This window comes from Tympanuchus pallidicinctus, unplaced genomic scaffold (genome assembly GCF_026119805.1).
Source record: "Tympanuchus pallidicinctus isolate F22 unplaced genomic scaffold, pur_lepc_1.0 scaffold2, whole genome shotgun sequence".
In the NCBI taxonomy this organism is placed as follows: domain Eukaryota; kingdom Metazoa; phylum Chordata; class Aves; order Galliformes; family Phasianidae; genus Tympanuchus; species Tympanuchus pallidicinctus.
This window is the reverse complement of record NW_026294721.1, coordinates 4,917,456-4,935,073: the sequence shown is the minus strand read 5'-3', so window position 1 is coordinate 4,935,073 and position 17,618 is coordinate 4,917,456. Positions and strand designations below refer to the sequence as shown.

The following is a 17,618-nucleotide window of genomic DNA, read 5'->3' as shown; positions in this document are numbered from 1 at the left end:
GGCCGAGTCAACACAGTTTGTGATTTCTTGTCTGTTTATTATTTCTGTTAAGAAGTGCAATACAACCTGTTTACAGCTTGTTGTCTGTAAGTGTAGAATATGGTAAATATTTCTGAATCTAAAGCTAGTGAGGAGGAAAATATGGAAAAAAATATTCTAAGAGCAGTCCTTCAGCATTCCCTGTGTCCTGGATACGCAATGGCTGCATGAGGGCAGTAGGCAGGGAGCCAATTCCCCTGTAGGAGCAGGCTGTGCTCTGTGGTGTGAGGCTGCAGGAACCTCTGCAGGGTGTCAGGGTGCGACTTACTTTGGCAGTGCGTGATGGTGATGGTGATGGCAGTGAGGAGCAGGAGGCCGGTGACAGCCAGGTTAATCCACATGACCTTTTTACAGTAGAATCTTGTTGTGTGCTTGTTGCTTGTTCCTGCAGGAAGAAAGAGAGAGAGGAAAGAGGAATGGCCTTGCTGCTGATATCTGCCTGCATCCTGAAATGCTTGTAGCCAGGACAAACTTTAATTTGGTGATGACAAACGGTGTTTGCTATGGTGACTTCATGTGAGACTCTGACTGACAGTGTTCATGCTTGAAATCATATCAGTAGCTACAAACTGCTGTCTGAGCCATTTGAGGCACTCTCATCATGTCCATATTTGCAGATAACAAGGAGAAGTCCAAAGCCATAGTTGTGGACTTCATGATGTACTTTATGCAGTGAATTTTATTTTAATATATCTTATTCTATTGCATTTATCAATTGATCCATGTGTGCTTCTCATCTCATGGTCCATGCATTGCTGCCATGTAGCTGAGTGCTTCAGCTCAGCTGTTCTCCACATTTCTTCTTCATGCTTTCTGTGCAGAACCCGCCTTGTGCAGGGCAGGAGGTCTGTGATCTGGTAGCCATCACTACACCCCCATGGCCCTGACTCATGCAGACTTATTTTTATTTAATTTAAATTCTTGAGTTTTTGTTCTACAACCACAGGGACTTCCACCCTGCCAAAAAAGCCCAGAAAGGTCCTCAATGCTGAGGGCCCTTGCTGCTGCCTGCAGGTGACCACTCACACATTGGTAAGTGCTGGGCTTCCTGCAGCTTTGCACATACAGCAGTGACAGTTTCCCTGGGCTGGTGTTATTTGTGTCTTCTGGTGTTATTTCCTGGCTCTCTGGTTATTTCTGATGTATTGTTGTTTCTGTTTTGCAAATGTTCCCCCTGTTCCTGATGCCAGAATCCTGGCCCTGCTGTCTGATGAAAGTGCTGTTTGGTGAGAAATTGGTCCAAAATTGTCTGTTTATGGCTGGGCTTATTTAATTGGGCCTGTAAGCATTTGGGTGAGTAAGAAAAGCTGCTGTGAAGCCAGTTAGAGTGGGGTAACTGAAGTCAGCCAAGAGTCAACTGTGATGTTTCAGATCCACCTACACAAAGTTGTGCAGAGTGCTACCTGCTGAGGAGTGAACATCAGCAGCACTGATAGTGCAACTGAGAGAGCTGGACAGGAGAGATGAGCTCTCAGGTTTGGAGATTCTTCCTGCCCTTTGTAACAGACGCATCACAATATATTACTAGTAAAGACTGTGGTGAAATTGATTTTTATTTATTTTCATGAATCAATTAATCAATGATGTATAGCTGTGGAGAAGATATACAAAATCCTGGAGAGATGGGAGATTGTGACATGTTTTGGAATGGGCTCAGGAGGTCGTGAGTTTGAGATGAATGATCTCGTTCCCTGCAGAGGGGAATTCAGTTGGAAAAGCTGGGAGAGATTTCCCACCAGGGCTCCCTGCTCAGACAACCATATATATTTGAATATAGCTGGGAGTTGACTTCTTTTATTTAACCATTACTGGTGTTGATTGTAGAATGCTCAGTCCCTCTGCCCCTATGAGAACTATGAATGAATCCAAAGAACACACTGAGAGTGTTAAGAATTAGTTGGTTTTAATCGGTAGGACTTCAGAAGTGAGAGGTGGGGTATGAGAGCTGAGTTTTTGGGTGTGATTGAGGGTGTGATCCTGAGCAGGATCAGCCAAACGGCGGCGCTGCATCAGGGCAGCTGTGTGTGCTGCTGGTGGGATCAGTGCGGTGCTGGAGGAGGACGCCTGTGTGCCTTCTGCTGAGCAGCGACGCAGCACTGCTTGCTTACGCTGAGCTTGGTCCTGCAAGCGATCGGCTTGTGGTGAGCGCGTGTGACGCGTGGCTGTGCTGATTGCAGCACTGCTGACCCTTCCTGCTCTTAGCATGGGAACATCTGACCAATTTAGCAAGAAGGAATCCGAAGCATCAATGAAGATTTCTGAATTTACTCTTCAATCACAATCTTGCATTTGCAGTTGAAGTTCGAAAACAGTAAATTGAAATACCGTGTGCCTCTTTTAGGCAGTCTGTGAAAGGCACTGTGTTGGCTGTAAGCTGACTTAAAGCCCTTCAGAATCAACCTGCCCATTTTGCTTCTCTGTCACTACTGTCGATTTCTTCCAGTGAATCAGAATGTTGAGCCAGAAATTTATCAGCAAATGCAGTTGTTGTGTAACAATCTCACCTTTCGCATTAGTGCTGCTTGCTACAGAAATTAATGGATCTTCACTGGTAATCCTGACCAGTGTGAAAAGGCCAAAATGAATGGCTGAGTAATGTTGTGAATTCAGGCAATTTCAACCCCAAGATGGTGATATCAGGATGGCAGAGTCAACACAGTTTGTGATTTCTTGTCTGTTTATAATTTCTGGTAAGAACTCCAATACAACCTGTTTACAGCTTGTTGTCTGTAAGTGTAGAATGTGATAAATATTTCTGAATCTAAAGCTAGTGAGGAGGAAAATATGGAAAAAAATATTCTAAGAGCAGTCCTTCAGCATTCCCTGTGTCCTGGATACACAATGGCTGCATGAGGGCAGTAGGCAGGGAGCCAATTCCCCTGGGGAGCAGGCTGTGCTCTGTGGGGTGAGGCTGCAGGAACCTCTGCAGGGTGTCAGGGTGCGACTTACTTTGGCAGTGCGTGATGGTGATGGTGATGGCCGTGAGGAGCAGGAGGCCGGTGACAGCCAGGTTAATCCACATGACCATTTTACAGTAGAATCTTGGTGTGTTCTCATTGCTTGTTCCTGCAGGAAGAAAGAGAGAGAGGAAAGAGGAAAGGCCTAGCTGCTGATATCTGCCTGCGTCCTGAAATGCTTGTAGTCAGCACAAACTTTAATTTGGCCTCTTCTGATCAAAGCAGCACTGCTGGCAGAGCCCCTGCCACCCTACAGTTGGGTTACCTGCATGAGGGCCCGGTTGTGCGTTGTCTTTCGTGGTGACCTGGCTGCTCTGGGTGGTGGCTGTGTGTGTGGTGGGTGCTGCCGTAGATGTGACTGGAAAGAAGAAATGACTGAATACAGTGAGGCACAACAGAAGAGCTTCCTCCAATCTGTGTCTGGACATGGCCAGAAGAGGAAGAACTTCTAGAGGGTCTCCTTTGACCAGTGATGGTTTCACATGCTGCCCAGCCCTGGAAACAGAAGGATCTGGGCTCGTAATTTCTAATGAGCCCCCTCTGTATGTGCGAGCTGTCTGTTATCCCTGTTATAAAACGTGTTAAAAGTCATGGGGATTTCTGAGTTTCTTTTTGTGGTGCTGTAAGCATATGGAGGGTGTTGGCTCTTAGAGGGCTGATGGTACTGCGAGCGGAGCTGGAGGGCAGGGAGCATCTATGGGGGGGAGCAGAGTGTGTGTGATGAGACGGCTTGGCAAAGAAGCAGGGACATGGGGAGTGTGGGCGATGGGCGGATGGAGAAGGCAGGGGCAGGGGAGGTGGGTGTAAGCGAGGTGGATGAAGCTGCTGCTGACCTGGGAAGAAGGCGGGTTGTCCAGAGCTGAAGTGCAGCACCTGGTTGATGTCGCTGACGCAGAAATAGGTGCCCTCATCCTGTGCCCTGAAGGACTTCACCACCAGTCTGAAGGTGTCCCTCAGTGATGCCTCAAACTGTGTAGATTTTTTGTCACCCCAATAATAGGTGGTAGAGTACCATGGGTAGTAGGAGGCAATGAAGTGAAGTCTCCCATCTTTCTCCAGTCGGATCCAGAAGAGAGGTCTGTATCTCTCATTATGCAGGCACTCCAGCTCCAGCCGCTCTCCCTGCTGGGGGTGCTTCAAATTCCTGTTGAGGAACCTGGCCTCCATCTTGTTCCTCTGTTCCTGGGCACCAGTGCAGCCTGTGGGCAGAAGTCGGCCATGTCCCCTCAGGTGCTGCTCAGAAGGAGCTCCTGGGGCCTTTGGGCAGGGCTCTTCCCCACCAGAGCAGTGAGTCGCAGGCAGGCAGCTGGGTTGTGAGGGGGAATGCGGAAGGGGAGCTTTGGCATCCAGCTCTCGAGGTGGATGCTGCCCTTCAGAGCAGCCCTTCAGCTGCCTGCTTGGGGCTGCTGCCATTTCCCAGCTTCTTTGCCAGGTGATTCCCCACTAACAGCTCCTACATGCCCCTCTCTCCCCTTTCCCATCCCGTCCGGCATCCATCCCCCTTGCTACGTAACACACTGCAGTTTCACTGCTCCCACTTCCCTGCGCAGTCACTGAGCAGCCCTGAATTGCATCCTTCCCGCTTCCATACTCACAGAGCCCCAGGCTGAGCAGGAGGAGCAGTGCAGGAGACCCGGCCATGGTCCTCGGGGCGGTGCAGCGGAGCGCGGGTGATGTTTCTCACTGCACGTTGGAGGCAGCTTGTGTAACTTATAGGAGAGGATGTGATGTCATCAGGATCCTCTGCTGTGAAGAGCTGGCATTCAGAAAAGAATGATTTCTGCAGTACTTCAGTTGTTGACCTAGAACTCGAAGCTGTTTATCAGAATAGAGTTGGTTTTGGTGATGCCAAATGGTGTTTGCTGTGATGATTACATTTGAGACTCTGACTGACAGTGTTCATGCTTGAAATCAAATCAGCAGCCATAAATTGCTGTCTGAGCATTCTGGGGCACTCTCATCATGTCCATATTTGCAGATAACCAGGAGAAGTCCTGTGCCGTTGTTGTGGACTGCAGTTGCATTTTATGCAGTGGATTTTATTTTAATATATCTTATTCTATTGCATTTATCAAATGATCCGTGTGCACTTCTCGTCTCATGGTCCATGCATTGCTGCCATGTAGCTGAGTGCTTCTGCTCAGCTGTTCTCCACATTTCTTCTTCATACTTTCTGTGCAGAACCCGCCTTGTGCAGGGCAGGAGGTCTGTGATCTGGTAGCCATCACTGCAGCCCTATGTCCCTGACTCATGCAGACTTATTTTCTTTAATTTAAATTTCTGTGTTTTTGTTCTACAACCACAGGGACTTCCACCCTGCCAAAAAAGCCCAGAAAGGTCCTCAATGCTGAGGGCCCTTGCTGCTGCCTGCAGGTGACCACTCACACATTGGTAAGTGCTGGGCTTCCTGCAGCTTTGCACATACAGTAGTGACAGTTTCCCTGGGCTGGTGTTATTTGTGTCTTCTGGTGTTATTTCCTGGCTCTCTGGTTATTTCTGATGTGTTGTTGTGTTTCTGTTTTGCAAATGTTCCCCCTGTTCCTGATGCCAGAATCCTGGCCCTGCTGTCTGATGAAAGTGCTGTTTGGTGAGAAATTGGGCCAAAATTGTCTGTTTATGGCTGGGCTCATTTCATTGGGCCTGAAAGCATTTGGGTGAGTAAGAAAAGCTGCTGTGAAGCCAGGTAGAGTGGGGTAACTGAAGTCAGCCAAGAGTCAACTGTGATGTTTCAGATCCACCTATCCAAAGTTGTGCAGAGTGCTACCTGCTGAGGAGTGAACATCAGCAGCACTGATAGTGCAACTGAGAGAGCTGGACAGGAGAGATGAGCTCTCAGGTTTGGAGATTCTTCCTGCCCGTTGTAACAGTCGCATCACAATATATTACTAGTAAAGACTGTGGTGAAATTGTTTTTTATTTATTTTCATGAATCAATTAATCAATGATGTATAGCTGTGGAGAAGATATACAAAATCCTGGAGAGATGGGAGATTGTGACATGTTTTGGAATGGGCTCAGGAGGTCGTGAGTTTGAGATGAATGATCTCGTTCCCTGCAGAGGGGAATTCAGTTGGAAAAGCTGGGAGAGATTTCCCACCAGGGCTCCCTGCTCAGACAACCATATATATTTCAATATAGCTGGGAGTCGACTTCTTTTATTTAACCATTACTGGTGTTGATTGTAGAATGCTCAGTCCCTCTGCCTCTATGAGAACTGTGAATGAATCCAAAGAACACACTGAGAGGGTTAAGAATGAGTTGGTTTTAATCGGGAGTAACTCAGAAGTGGGAGGTGGGGTATGAGAGCTGAGTTTTGGGTGTGATTGAAGGTGTGATCCTGAGCAGGAGCAGCCAAACGGCGGCGCTGCATCAGGGCAGCTGTGTGTGCTGCTGGTGGGATCAGTGCGGTGCTGGAGGAAGACGCCTGTGTGCCTTCTGCTGAGCAGCGACGCAGCACTGCTTGCTTACGCTGAGCTTGGTCCTGCAAGCGATCGGCTTGTGGTGAGCGCGTGTGACGCGTGGCTGTGCTGATTGCAGCACTGCTGACCCTTCCTGCTCTTAGCATGGGAACATCTGACCAATTTAGCAAGGAGGAATCAAAATTATTAATGAAGATTTCTGAATTTACTCTTCAATCACAATCGTGCCTGTGAAATTGAGGTTTGACAATGAAGAAAAATACCCAGTTGTAAATAAAAGCTGAGGTTTTTAAAGGCACTGTGGTACCTATAAGCTGACTTAGAGACCGTCAGGATTGACCTCCCTTTACGATACTCCTCCCCTTTTTGCTTCTCTGCAATTACTGTGAATTGCTTTTGGTGAACTACAACGCTGAGCCAAAAATTTAGCAGTGAATGCAGTTGTTGTGTAACAATCTCTCCTTCAGCATTTGTGCTGCTTGCTGCAGATATTAATGCAGCTCATGGATCTTCACTGGCACTTACTTTCACTGGCGATTCCCTCTGCAGTGCGTGATGGTGATGGTGATGGCAGTGAGGAGCAGGAAGCAGGCACAAGCCAGGTTCACCCACATGACTACTTCACAGTAGAAACTCGGCATGTTCTCATTGCTTGCTCCTTCAAGAAGAAAGGAGAGAGCGGAAAGAGGAAAGGCCAAGCTGCTGACATCTGCCTGCATCCTGAAATGCTTGTAGCCAGCACGCACTTTAATTTGGCCTCTTATACCCAAAGCAGCACTGCTGGCAGAGCCCCTGCATCCCCACTGCTGGGTTACCTGCATGCGGGCCCTGTTGCGAGTTGTCTTTCGTGTTGACCTTGCTGCTCTGGTTGGTGGCAGTGGGTGCTGCTGTTGTTGTGACAGTAAGGAGAAATGGATGAATTCAGCAATATGCCATAAATCTGCCTTCTGCCATCCCTTCAGTACACAGGCAACACAGGGAATTTGTAGGACCCATTTTGAAAAGTGTTGCACTGTAACAATGCCCAAGGATGGAAAGAGAAGTCCTAGGGTTCCTAATTCCTTGGCAGCACACTTAGAGATCTTTCTTATCAGGAACAATGTTTTGAGAGACCTGGGAAACTTTTCTTTCCACACTGCAACCTCCACCTCACCGGTGAGTGACTGTTTGAGGTGCTGTAAACATAGGGAGGCTGTCAGGACATTCAGGATTATGTGAGGAGAGGAAGGAGGTGGCTGTGGACTTTGTAACTGATATCCGTCAGAGCAGAGCTGGTGGGCAGGGAGCCTCTCTGGGGAGGAGCAGAGCGTGTGTGATGAGACGGCTTGGCAAAGAAGCAGGGACATGGGGAGTGTGGGCGATGGGCGGATGGAGAAGGCAGGGGCAGGGGAGGTGGGTGTAAGCGAGGTGGGTGAAGCTGCTGCTGACCTGGGAAGAAGGCGGGTTGTCCAGAGCTGAAGTGCAGCACCGGGTTGATGTAGTTGACGCAGAAATAGGTGCCCTCATCCTGCCTTGTGAAGCTCTTCACCACCAGCCGATAGAAGCTTCCTCTCCATAACGCCTCAAAGTTTGGTGCTGTTTTCTCACTCTCCTGCAAGGTGGTAGAATAGGAATGGGTACTGGAGATGGAGTGAAGGTTCCCACTCTTGTCCAGGCGGATCCAGAAGAGGGGTCTGTTTCTCTCATAACGCAGGCACTCCAGCTCCAGCTGCTGTCCCTCCTGGGGGTGCTTCAAATTCCTGTTGAGGAACCTGGCCTCCATCGTGTTCCTCTGTCCCTGGGCACCAGTGCAGCCTGTGGGCAGAAGTTGGCCATGTCCCCTCAGGTGCTGCTCAGGAAGAGCTCCTGAGGCCTTTGAGGAGGGCTCTTCCGCACAGGTGTGGTGTGTGGCAGGCAGGCAGCTGGGCTGCGAGGTTAATGTAAATGCATGGGTGCTGTGCTGGAGTCCCTGGGGACTCAGTGTTGAGAGCGCCGGGCTCTTCAGATGGATGCTGTCTTTCACAGAAGTCCTTCAGCTGCCTCCTCTGGGCTGCTGCCATTTCCCAGCTTCTTTGCCAGGTGATTCCCCCTTAAAAACTGCTACATGCCCCCTCTCTCCCCTTCCCCATCCCCTCCTGTCTCACACCTGTCTGAACAGGCTCTGTTCCTGCTGCGTATCGCACTGCAGTCCCACCGCTCCCACTTCCCTGCGCAGTCACTGAGCAGCCCTGAATTGCATCCTTCCCGCTTCCATACTCACAGAGCCACAGGCTGAGCAGGAGGAGCAGTGCAGGAGACCCGGCCATGGTCCTCGGGGCGGTGCAGCGGAGCGCGGGTGATGTTGCTCACTGCACGTTGGAGGCAGCTTGTGTAACTTATAGGAGAGGATGTGATGTCATCAGGACCCTCTGCTGTGAAGAGCCATTGTTCAGCCTCTCATGTGAAACACAGTGAGAAAAGATTTCGGCAGCACTTCATTGTGATCCAGAACTTGGGCTCATTTATCGTGATAGTGTTGTTTTTAATGGTGCCTCAGGGATTTTGCTGCAGTGTCTTCAGCTGAGATTAGATTGGCAGTGATCCTTATCGAAATTGGGTGAACCACCACAGGCTGATATTTCCCACTCACTTCACATCCAGGTCGGCAGAAAACAAGGACAAGACTGGGGCCATGGGTATGGACATCTTGTTGTTTTTCTTAGGGAGATTGTATTTTATTTTATTCAAGTTACAGGTTAAAGAATACCTGGGAATGGGTTACAGCACCTATCCATCTGCACGTTATCTCAGAATCCGTGCACTGCTGACATGTAGCTGAGTTCTGCAGCTCAGCTGGTCTCTGCATCTCTTTCTGGTTTCTCTGCAGAAGCTGCTGTGTGCAAGGCAGGAGCTCTGTGGTATGGCATTGATCAAGACAGCCATCTGTCCCAGTAGTATGCTGAGTTTATGTCTTTATAATGTCCTTTTGGTTTTCTTCTTCAACCACAGGCGCTTCCGCCCTTTCTAGAGTAAAGAACAACCGTCCCACTGTACCTGTTTTAACACTCTGAGGCTGCCCGCTGTCTGTAAGTGACCTCACACACTGCTAAGCATTTTGTCTTCCTGCAGCTTTGCACATACAGTCACAACGGTTCCTCGAGGCTGGTGTTATTTGCTTCTTCCCTGGGGATTTTCTGGCTTTCCTGCTATGTTCTGACAACGTGTGAGGCACTGTTCTATTAGCTTTGCAAGAAAACCCTCTGGATGTTAACAAGCCAGGCAGTTCTGACTGCTGGAACCACAGTTGTGTGAGCAAATGAGCGGAAAGTGTTTGGGAAGTGGGCTCATCTCATTGAGCCTCCAAGCACTGTGGTGAGAGCAGAAAGCCGGAGTGAGGCCTGCTGAGGTCTGTGAAACAGAAGGAACAAGGTATTATGAGGCTGTAAGACATGTGAGGTTGGCCTGAAGTTGATCAGATGTGTTGCAAAAAGAAGAGAAAGAGGGTTAATCTATTACAGAACACAACTTGATCCTTGAAATCCCATCAAGCACGTCAGAACTGTGGACTCTTAGGCCTCCATCCATTTCCCAGCAAGACACGTATGTTATACTGCTTGCGTAGGCTCTTCCTGTTGTCAGTTTCTTCTCCTCAACCAAAGCAGAATCCGTGCTGCCTTTGCAATGGGATGAGGAGCTGAACCGATGGCCATGCCTTGTGGATGGCTGATGTTGTCCCGTATTTTGTGAGGTGCTGAAGCAATCTGCTTCTGCCTTACACTGGGACTGTGACCAAAGTAGGAAAATTCCTGATTTCTGAGGATCAGAATGGTTGATCTGGAAGGGGAGCTGCTGGCAAATGAGGATGTTTGCACATTTCTGGGACTGGATTCTCTCCCTGCCATGGAGCACGGTTGCCTACCCACGGCATCTCATGTTCAGAGTCGTGTGAGGAGAAGCTCTACAGCTGGACTGCAGGATAAGCCAGGAAGGGCTATTGCCTGCCTCAGTGTGGATGTCTTTCTTCCCTCTTTTCTCCCTGTGACAGTGTGATTCTACTGTGGGTCATTCCCAGCTACCTAACAGGTACCCAGAAGTTTCCCTCCTAAACACAGAGCTGCCCTTCCTCTTGGTCCTTGTGGCTCACAGATGGAGCTGGTTTCTGCAGGAGGCCACTAGCCTCAGTGCTTGCTGTGGGGCTTTCAGTTGAAAAGGCTGGGAGAGATTTCCCACCATGGATCCCTGCTCAGACAGACATATATATTTCAATGTAGTTTGGACTGGATTTTTTTCTTTTTTTGAAGCAATACTGCTGTTGATTGTGGCATGATCAGTCGTTCTGCCCCTCTGGAAATTGTGAATGAAACCACAGATCACACTGAGAGCATTAAGAGTTAGAAGAGTTTATTTGGGAAGACCTTGGAAGTGAGAGGGAGGTTGAGGTATGAGAGCTGAGTTTTGGGTGTGATTGAAGGTGTGATCCTGAGCAGGATCAGCCATACGGCGGCGCTGCATCAGGGCAGCTGTGTGTGCTGCTGGTGGGATCAGTGCGGTGCTGGAGGAGGACGCCTGTGTGCCTTCTGCTGAGCAGCGACGCAGCACTGCTTGCTTACGCTGAGCTTGGTCCTGCAAGCGATCGGCTTGTGGTGAGCGCGTGTGACGCGTGGCTGTGCTGATTGCAGCACTGCTGACCCTTCCTGCTCTTAGCATCTGACCCATTTAGCAAGGAGGAATCTGAAGCATCAATGAAGATTTCTGAATTTACTCTTCAATTACAATCTTGCATTTGCAGTTCAAGTTTGAAAACAGTAAATTGAAATACCGAGTACTACTTTTAGGCAGAGTCTGTGAAAGGCACTGTGTTGGCTATAAGCTGACTTGAACCCTTCAGAATCAACCTGCCCATTTTACTTCTCTGTCACTACTGTCGATTTCTTCCAGTGAATCAGAATGTTGAGCCAGAAATTTATCAGCAAATGCAGATGTTGTGTAACAATCTCACCTTCAGCATTAGTGCTGCATGCTGGGGAAATTAATGCAGCTAATGGATCTTCACTGGTAATCCTGACCAGTGTGAAAAGGCCAAAATAAACGGTTGAATAACGTTTTGGATTCAGGCAATTTCAACCCCAGTTTGATGATATCAGGATGGCCGAGTCAACACAGTTTGTGATTTCTTGTCTGTTTATTATTTCTGTTAAGAAGTGCAATACAACCTGTTTACAGCTTGTTGTCTGTAAGTGTAGAATATGGTAAATATTTCTGAATCTAAAGCTAGTGAGGAGGAAAATATGGAAAAAAATATTCTAAGAGCAGTCCTTCAGCATTCCCTGTGTCCTGGATACGCAGTGGCTGCATGAGGGCAGTAGGCAGGGAGCCAATTCCCCTGTAGGAGCAGGCTGTGCTCTGTGGTGTGAGGCTGCAGGAACCTCTGCAGGGTGTCAGGGTGCGACTTACTTTGGCAGTGCGTGATGGTGATGGTGATGGCAGTGAGGAGCAGGAGGCCGGTGACAGCCAGGTTAATCCACATGACCTTTTTACAGTAGAATCTTGTTGTGTGCTTGTTGCTTGTTCCTGCAGGAAGAAAGAGAGAGAGGAAAGAGGAATGGCCTTGCTGCTGATATCTGCCTGCATCCTGAAATGCTTGTAGCCAGGACAAACTTTAATTTGGTGATGACAAACGGTGTTTGCTATGGTGACTTCATGTGAGACTCTGACTGACAGTGTTCATGCTTGAAATCATATCAGTAGCTACAAACTGCTGTCTGAGCCATTTGAGGCACTCTCATCATGTCCATATTTGCAGATAACAAGGAGAAGTCCAAAGCCATAGTTGTGGACTTCATGATGTACTTTATGCAGTGAATTTTATTTTAATATATCTTATTCTATTGCATTTATCAATTGATCCATGTGTGCTTCTCATCTCATGGTCCATGCATTGCTGCCATGTAGCTGAGTGCTTCAGCTCAGCTGTTCTCCACATTTCTTCTTCATGCTTTCTGTGCAGAACCCGCCTTGTGCAGGGCAGGAGGTCTGTGATCTGGTAGCCATCACTACACCCCCATGGCCCTGACTCATGCAGACTTATTTTTATTTAATTTAAATTCTTGAGTTTTTGTTCTACAACCACAGGGACTTCCACCCTGCCAAAAAAGCCCAGAAAGGTCCTCAATGCTGAGGGCCCTTGCTGCTGCCTGCAGGTGACCACTCACACATTGGTAAGTGCTGGGCTTCCTGCAGCTTTGCACATACAGCAGTGACAGTTTCCCTGGGCTGGTGTTATTTGTGTCTTCTGGTGTTATTTCCTGGCTCTCTGGTTATTTCTGATGTATTGTTGTTTCTGTTTTGCAAATGTTCCCCCTGTTCCTGATGCCAGAATCCTGGCCCTGCTGTCTGATGAAAGTGCTGTTTGGTGAGAAATTGGTCCAAAATTGTCTGTTTATGGCTGGGCTTATTTAATTGGGCCTGTAAGCATTTGGGTGAGTAAGAAAAGCTGCTGTGAAGCCAGTTAGAGTGGGGTAACTGAAGTCAGCCAAGAGTCAACTGTGATGTTTCAGATCCACCTACACAAAGTTGTGCAGAGTGCTACCTGCTGAGGAGTGAACATCAGCAGCACTGATAGTGCAACTGAGAGAGCTGGACAGGAGAGATGAGCTCTCAGGTTTGGAGATTCTTCCTGCCCTTTGTAACAGACGCATCACAATATATTACTAGTAAAGACTGTGGTGAAATTGATTTTTATTTATTTTCATGAATCAATTAATCAATGATGTATAGCTGTGGAGAAGATATACAAAATCCTGGAGAGATGGGAGATTGTGACATGTTTTGGAATGGGCTCAGGAGGTCGTGAGTTTGAGATGAATGATCTCGTTCCCTGCAGAGGGGAATTCAGTTGGAAAAGCTGGGAGAGATTTCCCACCAGGGCTCCCTGCTCAGACAACCATATATATTTGAATATAGCTGGGAGTTGACTTCTTTTATTTAACCATTACTGGTGTTGATTGTAGAATGCTCAGTCCCTCTGCCCCTATGAGAACTATGAATGAATCCAAAGAACACACTGAGAGTGTTAAGAATTAGTTGGTTTTAATCGGTAGGACTTCAGAAGTGAGAGGTGGGGTATGAGAGCTGAGTTTTTGGGTGTGATTGAGGGTGTGATCCTGAGCAGGATCAGCCAAACGGCGGCGCTGCATCAGGGCAGCTGTGTGTGCTGCTGGTGGGATCAGTGCGGTGCTGGAGGAGGACGCCTGTGTGCCTTCTGCTGAGCAGCGACGCAGCACTGCTTGCTTACGCTGAGCTTGGTCCTGCAAGCGATCGGCTTGTGGTGAGCGCGTGTGACGCGTGGCTGTGCTGATTGCAGCACTGCTGACCCTTCCTGCTCTTAGCATGGGAACATCTGACCAATTTAGCAAGAAGGAATCCGAAGCATCAATGAAGATTTCTGAATTTACTCTTCAATCACAATCTTGCATTTGCAGTTGAAGTTCGAAAACAGTAAATTGAAATACCGTGTGCCTCTTTTAGGCAGTCTGTGAAAGGCACTGTGTTGGCTGTAAGCTGACTTAAAGCCCTTCAGAATCAACCTGCCCATTTTGCTTCTCTGTCACTACTGTCGATTTCTTCCAGTGAATCAGAATGTTGAGCCAGAAATTTATCAGCAAATGCAGTTGTTGTGTAACAATCTCACCTTTCGCATTAGTGCTGCTTGCTACAGAAATTAATGGATCTTCACTGGTAATCCTGACCAGTGTGAAAAGGCCAAAATGAATGGCTGAGTAATGTTGTGAATTCAGGCAATTTCAACCCCAAGATGGTGATATCAGGATGGCAGAGTCAACACAGTTTGTGATTTCTTGTCTGTTTATAATTTCTGGTAAGAACTCCAATACAACCTGTTTACAGCTTGTTGTCTGTAAGTGTAGAATGTGATAAATATTTCTGAATCTAAAGCTAGTGAGGAGGAAAATACGGAATAGAAAATTCTAAGAGCAGTCCTTCAGCATTCCCTGTGTCCTGGATACACAATGGCTGCATGAGGGCAGTAGGCAGGGAGCCCATTCCCCTGGGGAGCAGGCTGTGCTCTGTGGGGTGAGGCTGCAGGAACCTCTGCAGGGTGTCAGGGTGCGACTTACTTTGGCAGTGTGTGATGGTGATGGTGATGGCCGTGAGGAGCAGGAGGCCGGTGACAGCCAGGTTAATCCACATGACCATTTTACAGTAGAATCTTGGTGTGTTCTCATTGCTTGTTCCTGCAGGAAGAAAGAGAGAGAGAAAAGAGGAAAGGCCTAGCTGCTGATATCTGCCTGCGTCCTGAAATGCTTGTAGTCAGCACAAACTTTAATTTGGCCTCTTCTGATCAAAGCAGCACTGCTGGCAGAGCCCCTGCCACCCTACAGTTGGGTTACCTGCATCTGGGCCCGGTTGTGCGTTGTCTTTCGTGGTGACCTGGCTGCTCTGGGTGGTGGCTGTGTGTGTGGTGGGTGCTGCCGTAGTTGTGACTGGAAAGAAGAAATGAGTGAATACAGTGAGGCACAACAGAAGAGCTTCCTCCAATCTGTGCCTGGACATGGCCGGAAGAGGAAGAACTTCTAGAGGGTCTCCTTTGACCAGTGATGGTTTCACATGCTGCCCAGCCCTGGAAACAGAAGGATCTGGGCTCGTAATTTCTAATGAGCCCCCTCTGTATGTGCGAGCTGTCTGTTATCCCTGTTATAAAACGTGTTAAAAGTCATGGGGATTTCTGAGTTTCTTTTTGTGGTGCTGTAAGCATATGGAGGGTGTTGGCTCTTAGAGGGCTGATGGTACTGCGAGCGGAGCTGGAGGGCAGGGAGCTTCTATGGGGGGGAGCAGAGCGTGTGTGATGAGACGGCTTGGCAAAGAAGCAGGGACATGGGGAGTGTGGGCGATGGGCGGATGGAGAAGGCAGGGGCAGGGGAGGTGGGTGTAAGCGAGGTGGGTGAAGCTGCTGCTGACCTGGGAAGAAGGCGGGTTGTCCAGAGCTGAAGTGCAGCTCCTGGTTGATGTAGTTGACGCAGAAATAGGTGCCCTCATCCTGTGCCCTGAAGGACTTCACCACCAGTCTGAAGGTGTTGTCTCTCAGTGATGCCTCAAACTGCGTAGATTTTTTGTCACCCCAATAATAGGTGGTAGAGTACCATGGGTAGCAGGAGACAATGAAGTGAAGTCTCCCATCTTTCTCCAGTCGGATCCAGAAGAGGGGTCTGTTCCTCTGGTAACGCAGGCACTCCAGCTCCAGCCGCTGTCCCTCCTGGGGGTGCTTCAAATTCCTGTTGAGGAACCTGGCCTCCATCTTGTTCCTCTGTCCCTGGGCACCAGTGCAGCCTGTGGGCAGAAGTTGGCCATGTCCCCTCAGGTGCTGCTCAGGAAGAGCTCCTGGGCCCTTTGAGAGGGCTTTTCCCCGCTGGTGCGGTGCATGGCAGGCAGGCAGAGCTGGGCTGTGAGGTGAATGTGGAGGGAGAGCTTTGGCATCCAGCTCTCAAGGTGGATGCTGCCCTTCAGAGCAGCCCTTCAGCTGCCTGCTTGGGGCTGCTGCCATTTCCCAGCTTCTTTGCCAAGTGATTCCCCACTAACAGCTGCTACATGCCCCTCTCTCCCCTTTCCCATCCCGTCCAGCATCCATCCCCCTTGCTGCGTATCGCACTGCAGTCCCACCGCTCCCGCTTTCCTCCGCAGTCACTGAGCAGCCCTGAATTGCATCCTTCCCGCTTCCATACTCACAGAGCCCCAGGCTGAGCAGGAGGAGCAGTGCAGGAGACCCGGCCATGGTCCTCGGGGCGGTGCAGCGGAGCGCGGGTGATGTTGCTCACTGCACGTTGGAGGCAGCTTGTGTAACTTATAGGAGAGGATGTGATGTCATCAGGATCCTCTGCTGTGAAGAGCTGGCATTCAGAAGAGAATGATTTCTGCAGTACTTCAGTTGTTGACCTAGAACTCGAAGCTGTTTATCAGAATAGAGTTGGTTTTGGTGATGCCAAATGGTGTTTGCTGTGATGATTACATTTGAGACTCTGACTGACAGTGTTCATGCTTGAAATCAAATCAGCAGCCATAAATTGCTGTCTGAGCATTTTGGGGCACTCTCATCATGTCCATATTTGCAGATAACCAGGAGAAGTCCTGTGCCGTTGTTGTGGACTGCAGTTGTATTTTATGCAGTGGATTTTATTTTAATATATCTTATTCTATTGCATTTATCAAATGATCCGTGTGCACTTCTCGTCTCATGGTCCATGCATTGCTGCCATGTAGCTGAGTGCTTCTGCTCAGCTGTTCTCCACATTTCTTCTTCATGCTTTCTGTGCAGAACCCGCCTTGTGCAGGGCAGGAGGTCTGTGATTTGGTAGCCATCATTGCAGCCCTATGTCCCTGACTCATGCAGACTTATTTTTATTTAATTTAAATTTCTGTGTTTTTATTCTACAACCACAGGGACTTCCACCCTGCCAAAAAAGCCCAGAAAGGTCCTCAATGCTGAGGGCCCTTGCTGCTGCCTGCAGGTGACCACTCACACATTGGTAAGTGCTGGGCTTCCTGCAGCTTTGCACATACAGTAGTGACAGTTTCCCTGGGCTGGTGTTATTTGTGTCTTCTGGTGTTATTTCCTGGCTCTCTGGTTATTTCTGATGTGTTGTTGTGTTTCTGTTTTGCAAATGTTCCCCCTGTTCCTGATGCCAGAATCCTGGCCCTGCTGTCTGATGAAAGTGCTGTTTGGTGAGAAATTGGTCCAAAATTGTCTGTTTATGGCTGGGCTCATTTCATTGGGCCTGTAAGCATTCGGGTGAGTAAGAAAAGCTGCTGTGAAGCCAGTTAGAGTGGGGTAACTGAAGTCAGCCAAGAGTCAACTGTGATGTTTCAGATCCACCTACGCAAAGTTGTGCAGAGTGCTACCTGCTGAGGAGTGAACATAAGCAGCACTGATAGTGCAACTGAGAGAGCTGGACAGGAGAGATGAGCTCTCAGGTTTGGAGATTCTTCCTGCCCTTTGTAACAGACGCATCACAGTGTATTACTAGTAAAGACTGTGGTGAAATTGAATTTTATTAAATTTATTTTCATGAATCAATTAATCAATGATGTATAGCTGTGGAGAAGATATACAAAATCCTGGAGAGATGGGAGATTGTGACATGTTTTGGAATGGGCTCAGGAGATCGTGAGTTTGAGATGAATGATCTCGTTCCCTGCAGAGGGGAATTCAGTTGGAAAAGCTGGGAGAGATTTC

The 17,618-nt window shown here is 48.5% G+C and overlaps 2 protein-coding genes and 1 long non-coding RNA gene across 6 annotated transcripts in view; 1 reads left to right on the top strand and 2 right to left on the bottom strand.

The window, feature by feature from the left end:
• The window catches only part of LOC128079839 (T-cell surface glycoprotein CD8 alpha chain-like), a 28,388-nt gene extending 23,559 nt beyond the window's left edge, over nt 1-4,829 (bottom strand). The window contains exons 1-4 of the mRNA XM_052681420.1: nt 4,592-4,829; nt 3,830-4,195; nt 3,262-3,354; nt 3,065-3,105 (exon numbers count right to left, since the gene is read on the bottom strand). Of these exons, the coding sequence (XP_052537380.1) occupies nt 3,065-3,105; nt 3,262-3,354; nt 3,830-4,195; nt 4,592-4,637 (546 nt within the window). The 5' untranslated portion in view covers nt 4,638-4,829. The remainder of the gene's footprint in view (nt 1-3,064; nt 3,106-3,261; nt 3,355-3,829; nt 4,196-4,591) is intronic.
• The window catches only part of LOC128079852 (uncharacterized), a 63,255-nt gene that overhangs the window by 30,035 nt on the left and 15,602 nt on the right, over nt 1-17,618 (top strand). For all 4 annotated transcript variants that reach the window (XR_008206334.1, XR_008206336.1, XR_008206333.1 and 1 more), the window contains 4 exons: nt 986-1,071; nt 5,302-5,387; nt 12,506-12,591; nt 16,826-16,857. This is a non-coding gene — a long non-coding RNA (uncharacterized LOC128079852). The remainder of the gene's footprint in view (nt 1-985; nt 1,072-5,301; nt 5,388-12,505; nt 12,592-16,825; nt 16,858-17,618) is intronic.
• On the bottom strand, nt 1,997-9,069 carry LOC128079846 (T-cell surface glycoprotein CD8 alpha chain-like). Its single transcript, XM_052681435.1, has 5 exons — nt 8,655-9,069; nt 7,844-8,209; nt 7,231-7,302; nt 6,941-7,073; nt 1,997-2,252 (listed from the first exon to the last, which is right to left on the bottom strand). Exons 1-4 carry the CDS (start codon nt 8,698-8,700, stop codon nt 6,943-6,945), a joined length of 615 nt encoding a protein of 204 aa, XP_052537395.1. The 5' UTR covers nt 8,701-9,069; the 3' UTR covers nt 1,997-2,252; nt 6,941-6,942.

Bases quoted from the DNA above. Each gene is read 5' to 3' on its own strand.
- LOC128079846 (XM_052681435.1), bottom strand. From the start codon at position 8,700: ATGGCCGGGTCTCCTGCACTGCTCCTCCTGCTCAGCCTGTGGCTCT. The intron at 7,303-7,843 runs GTCAGCAGCAGC...TCACAACAACAG, and splicing joins ACAACCCGCCTTCTTCCCAG to CAGCACCCACTGCCACCAAC. The intron at 7,074-7,230 runs GTAACCCAGCAG...TTCTTCTTGAAG, and splicing joins GCAACAGGGCCCGCATGCAG to GAGCAAGCAATGAGAACATG.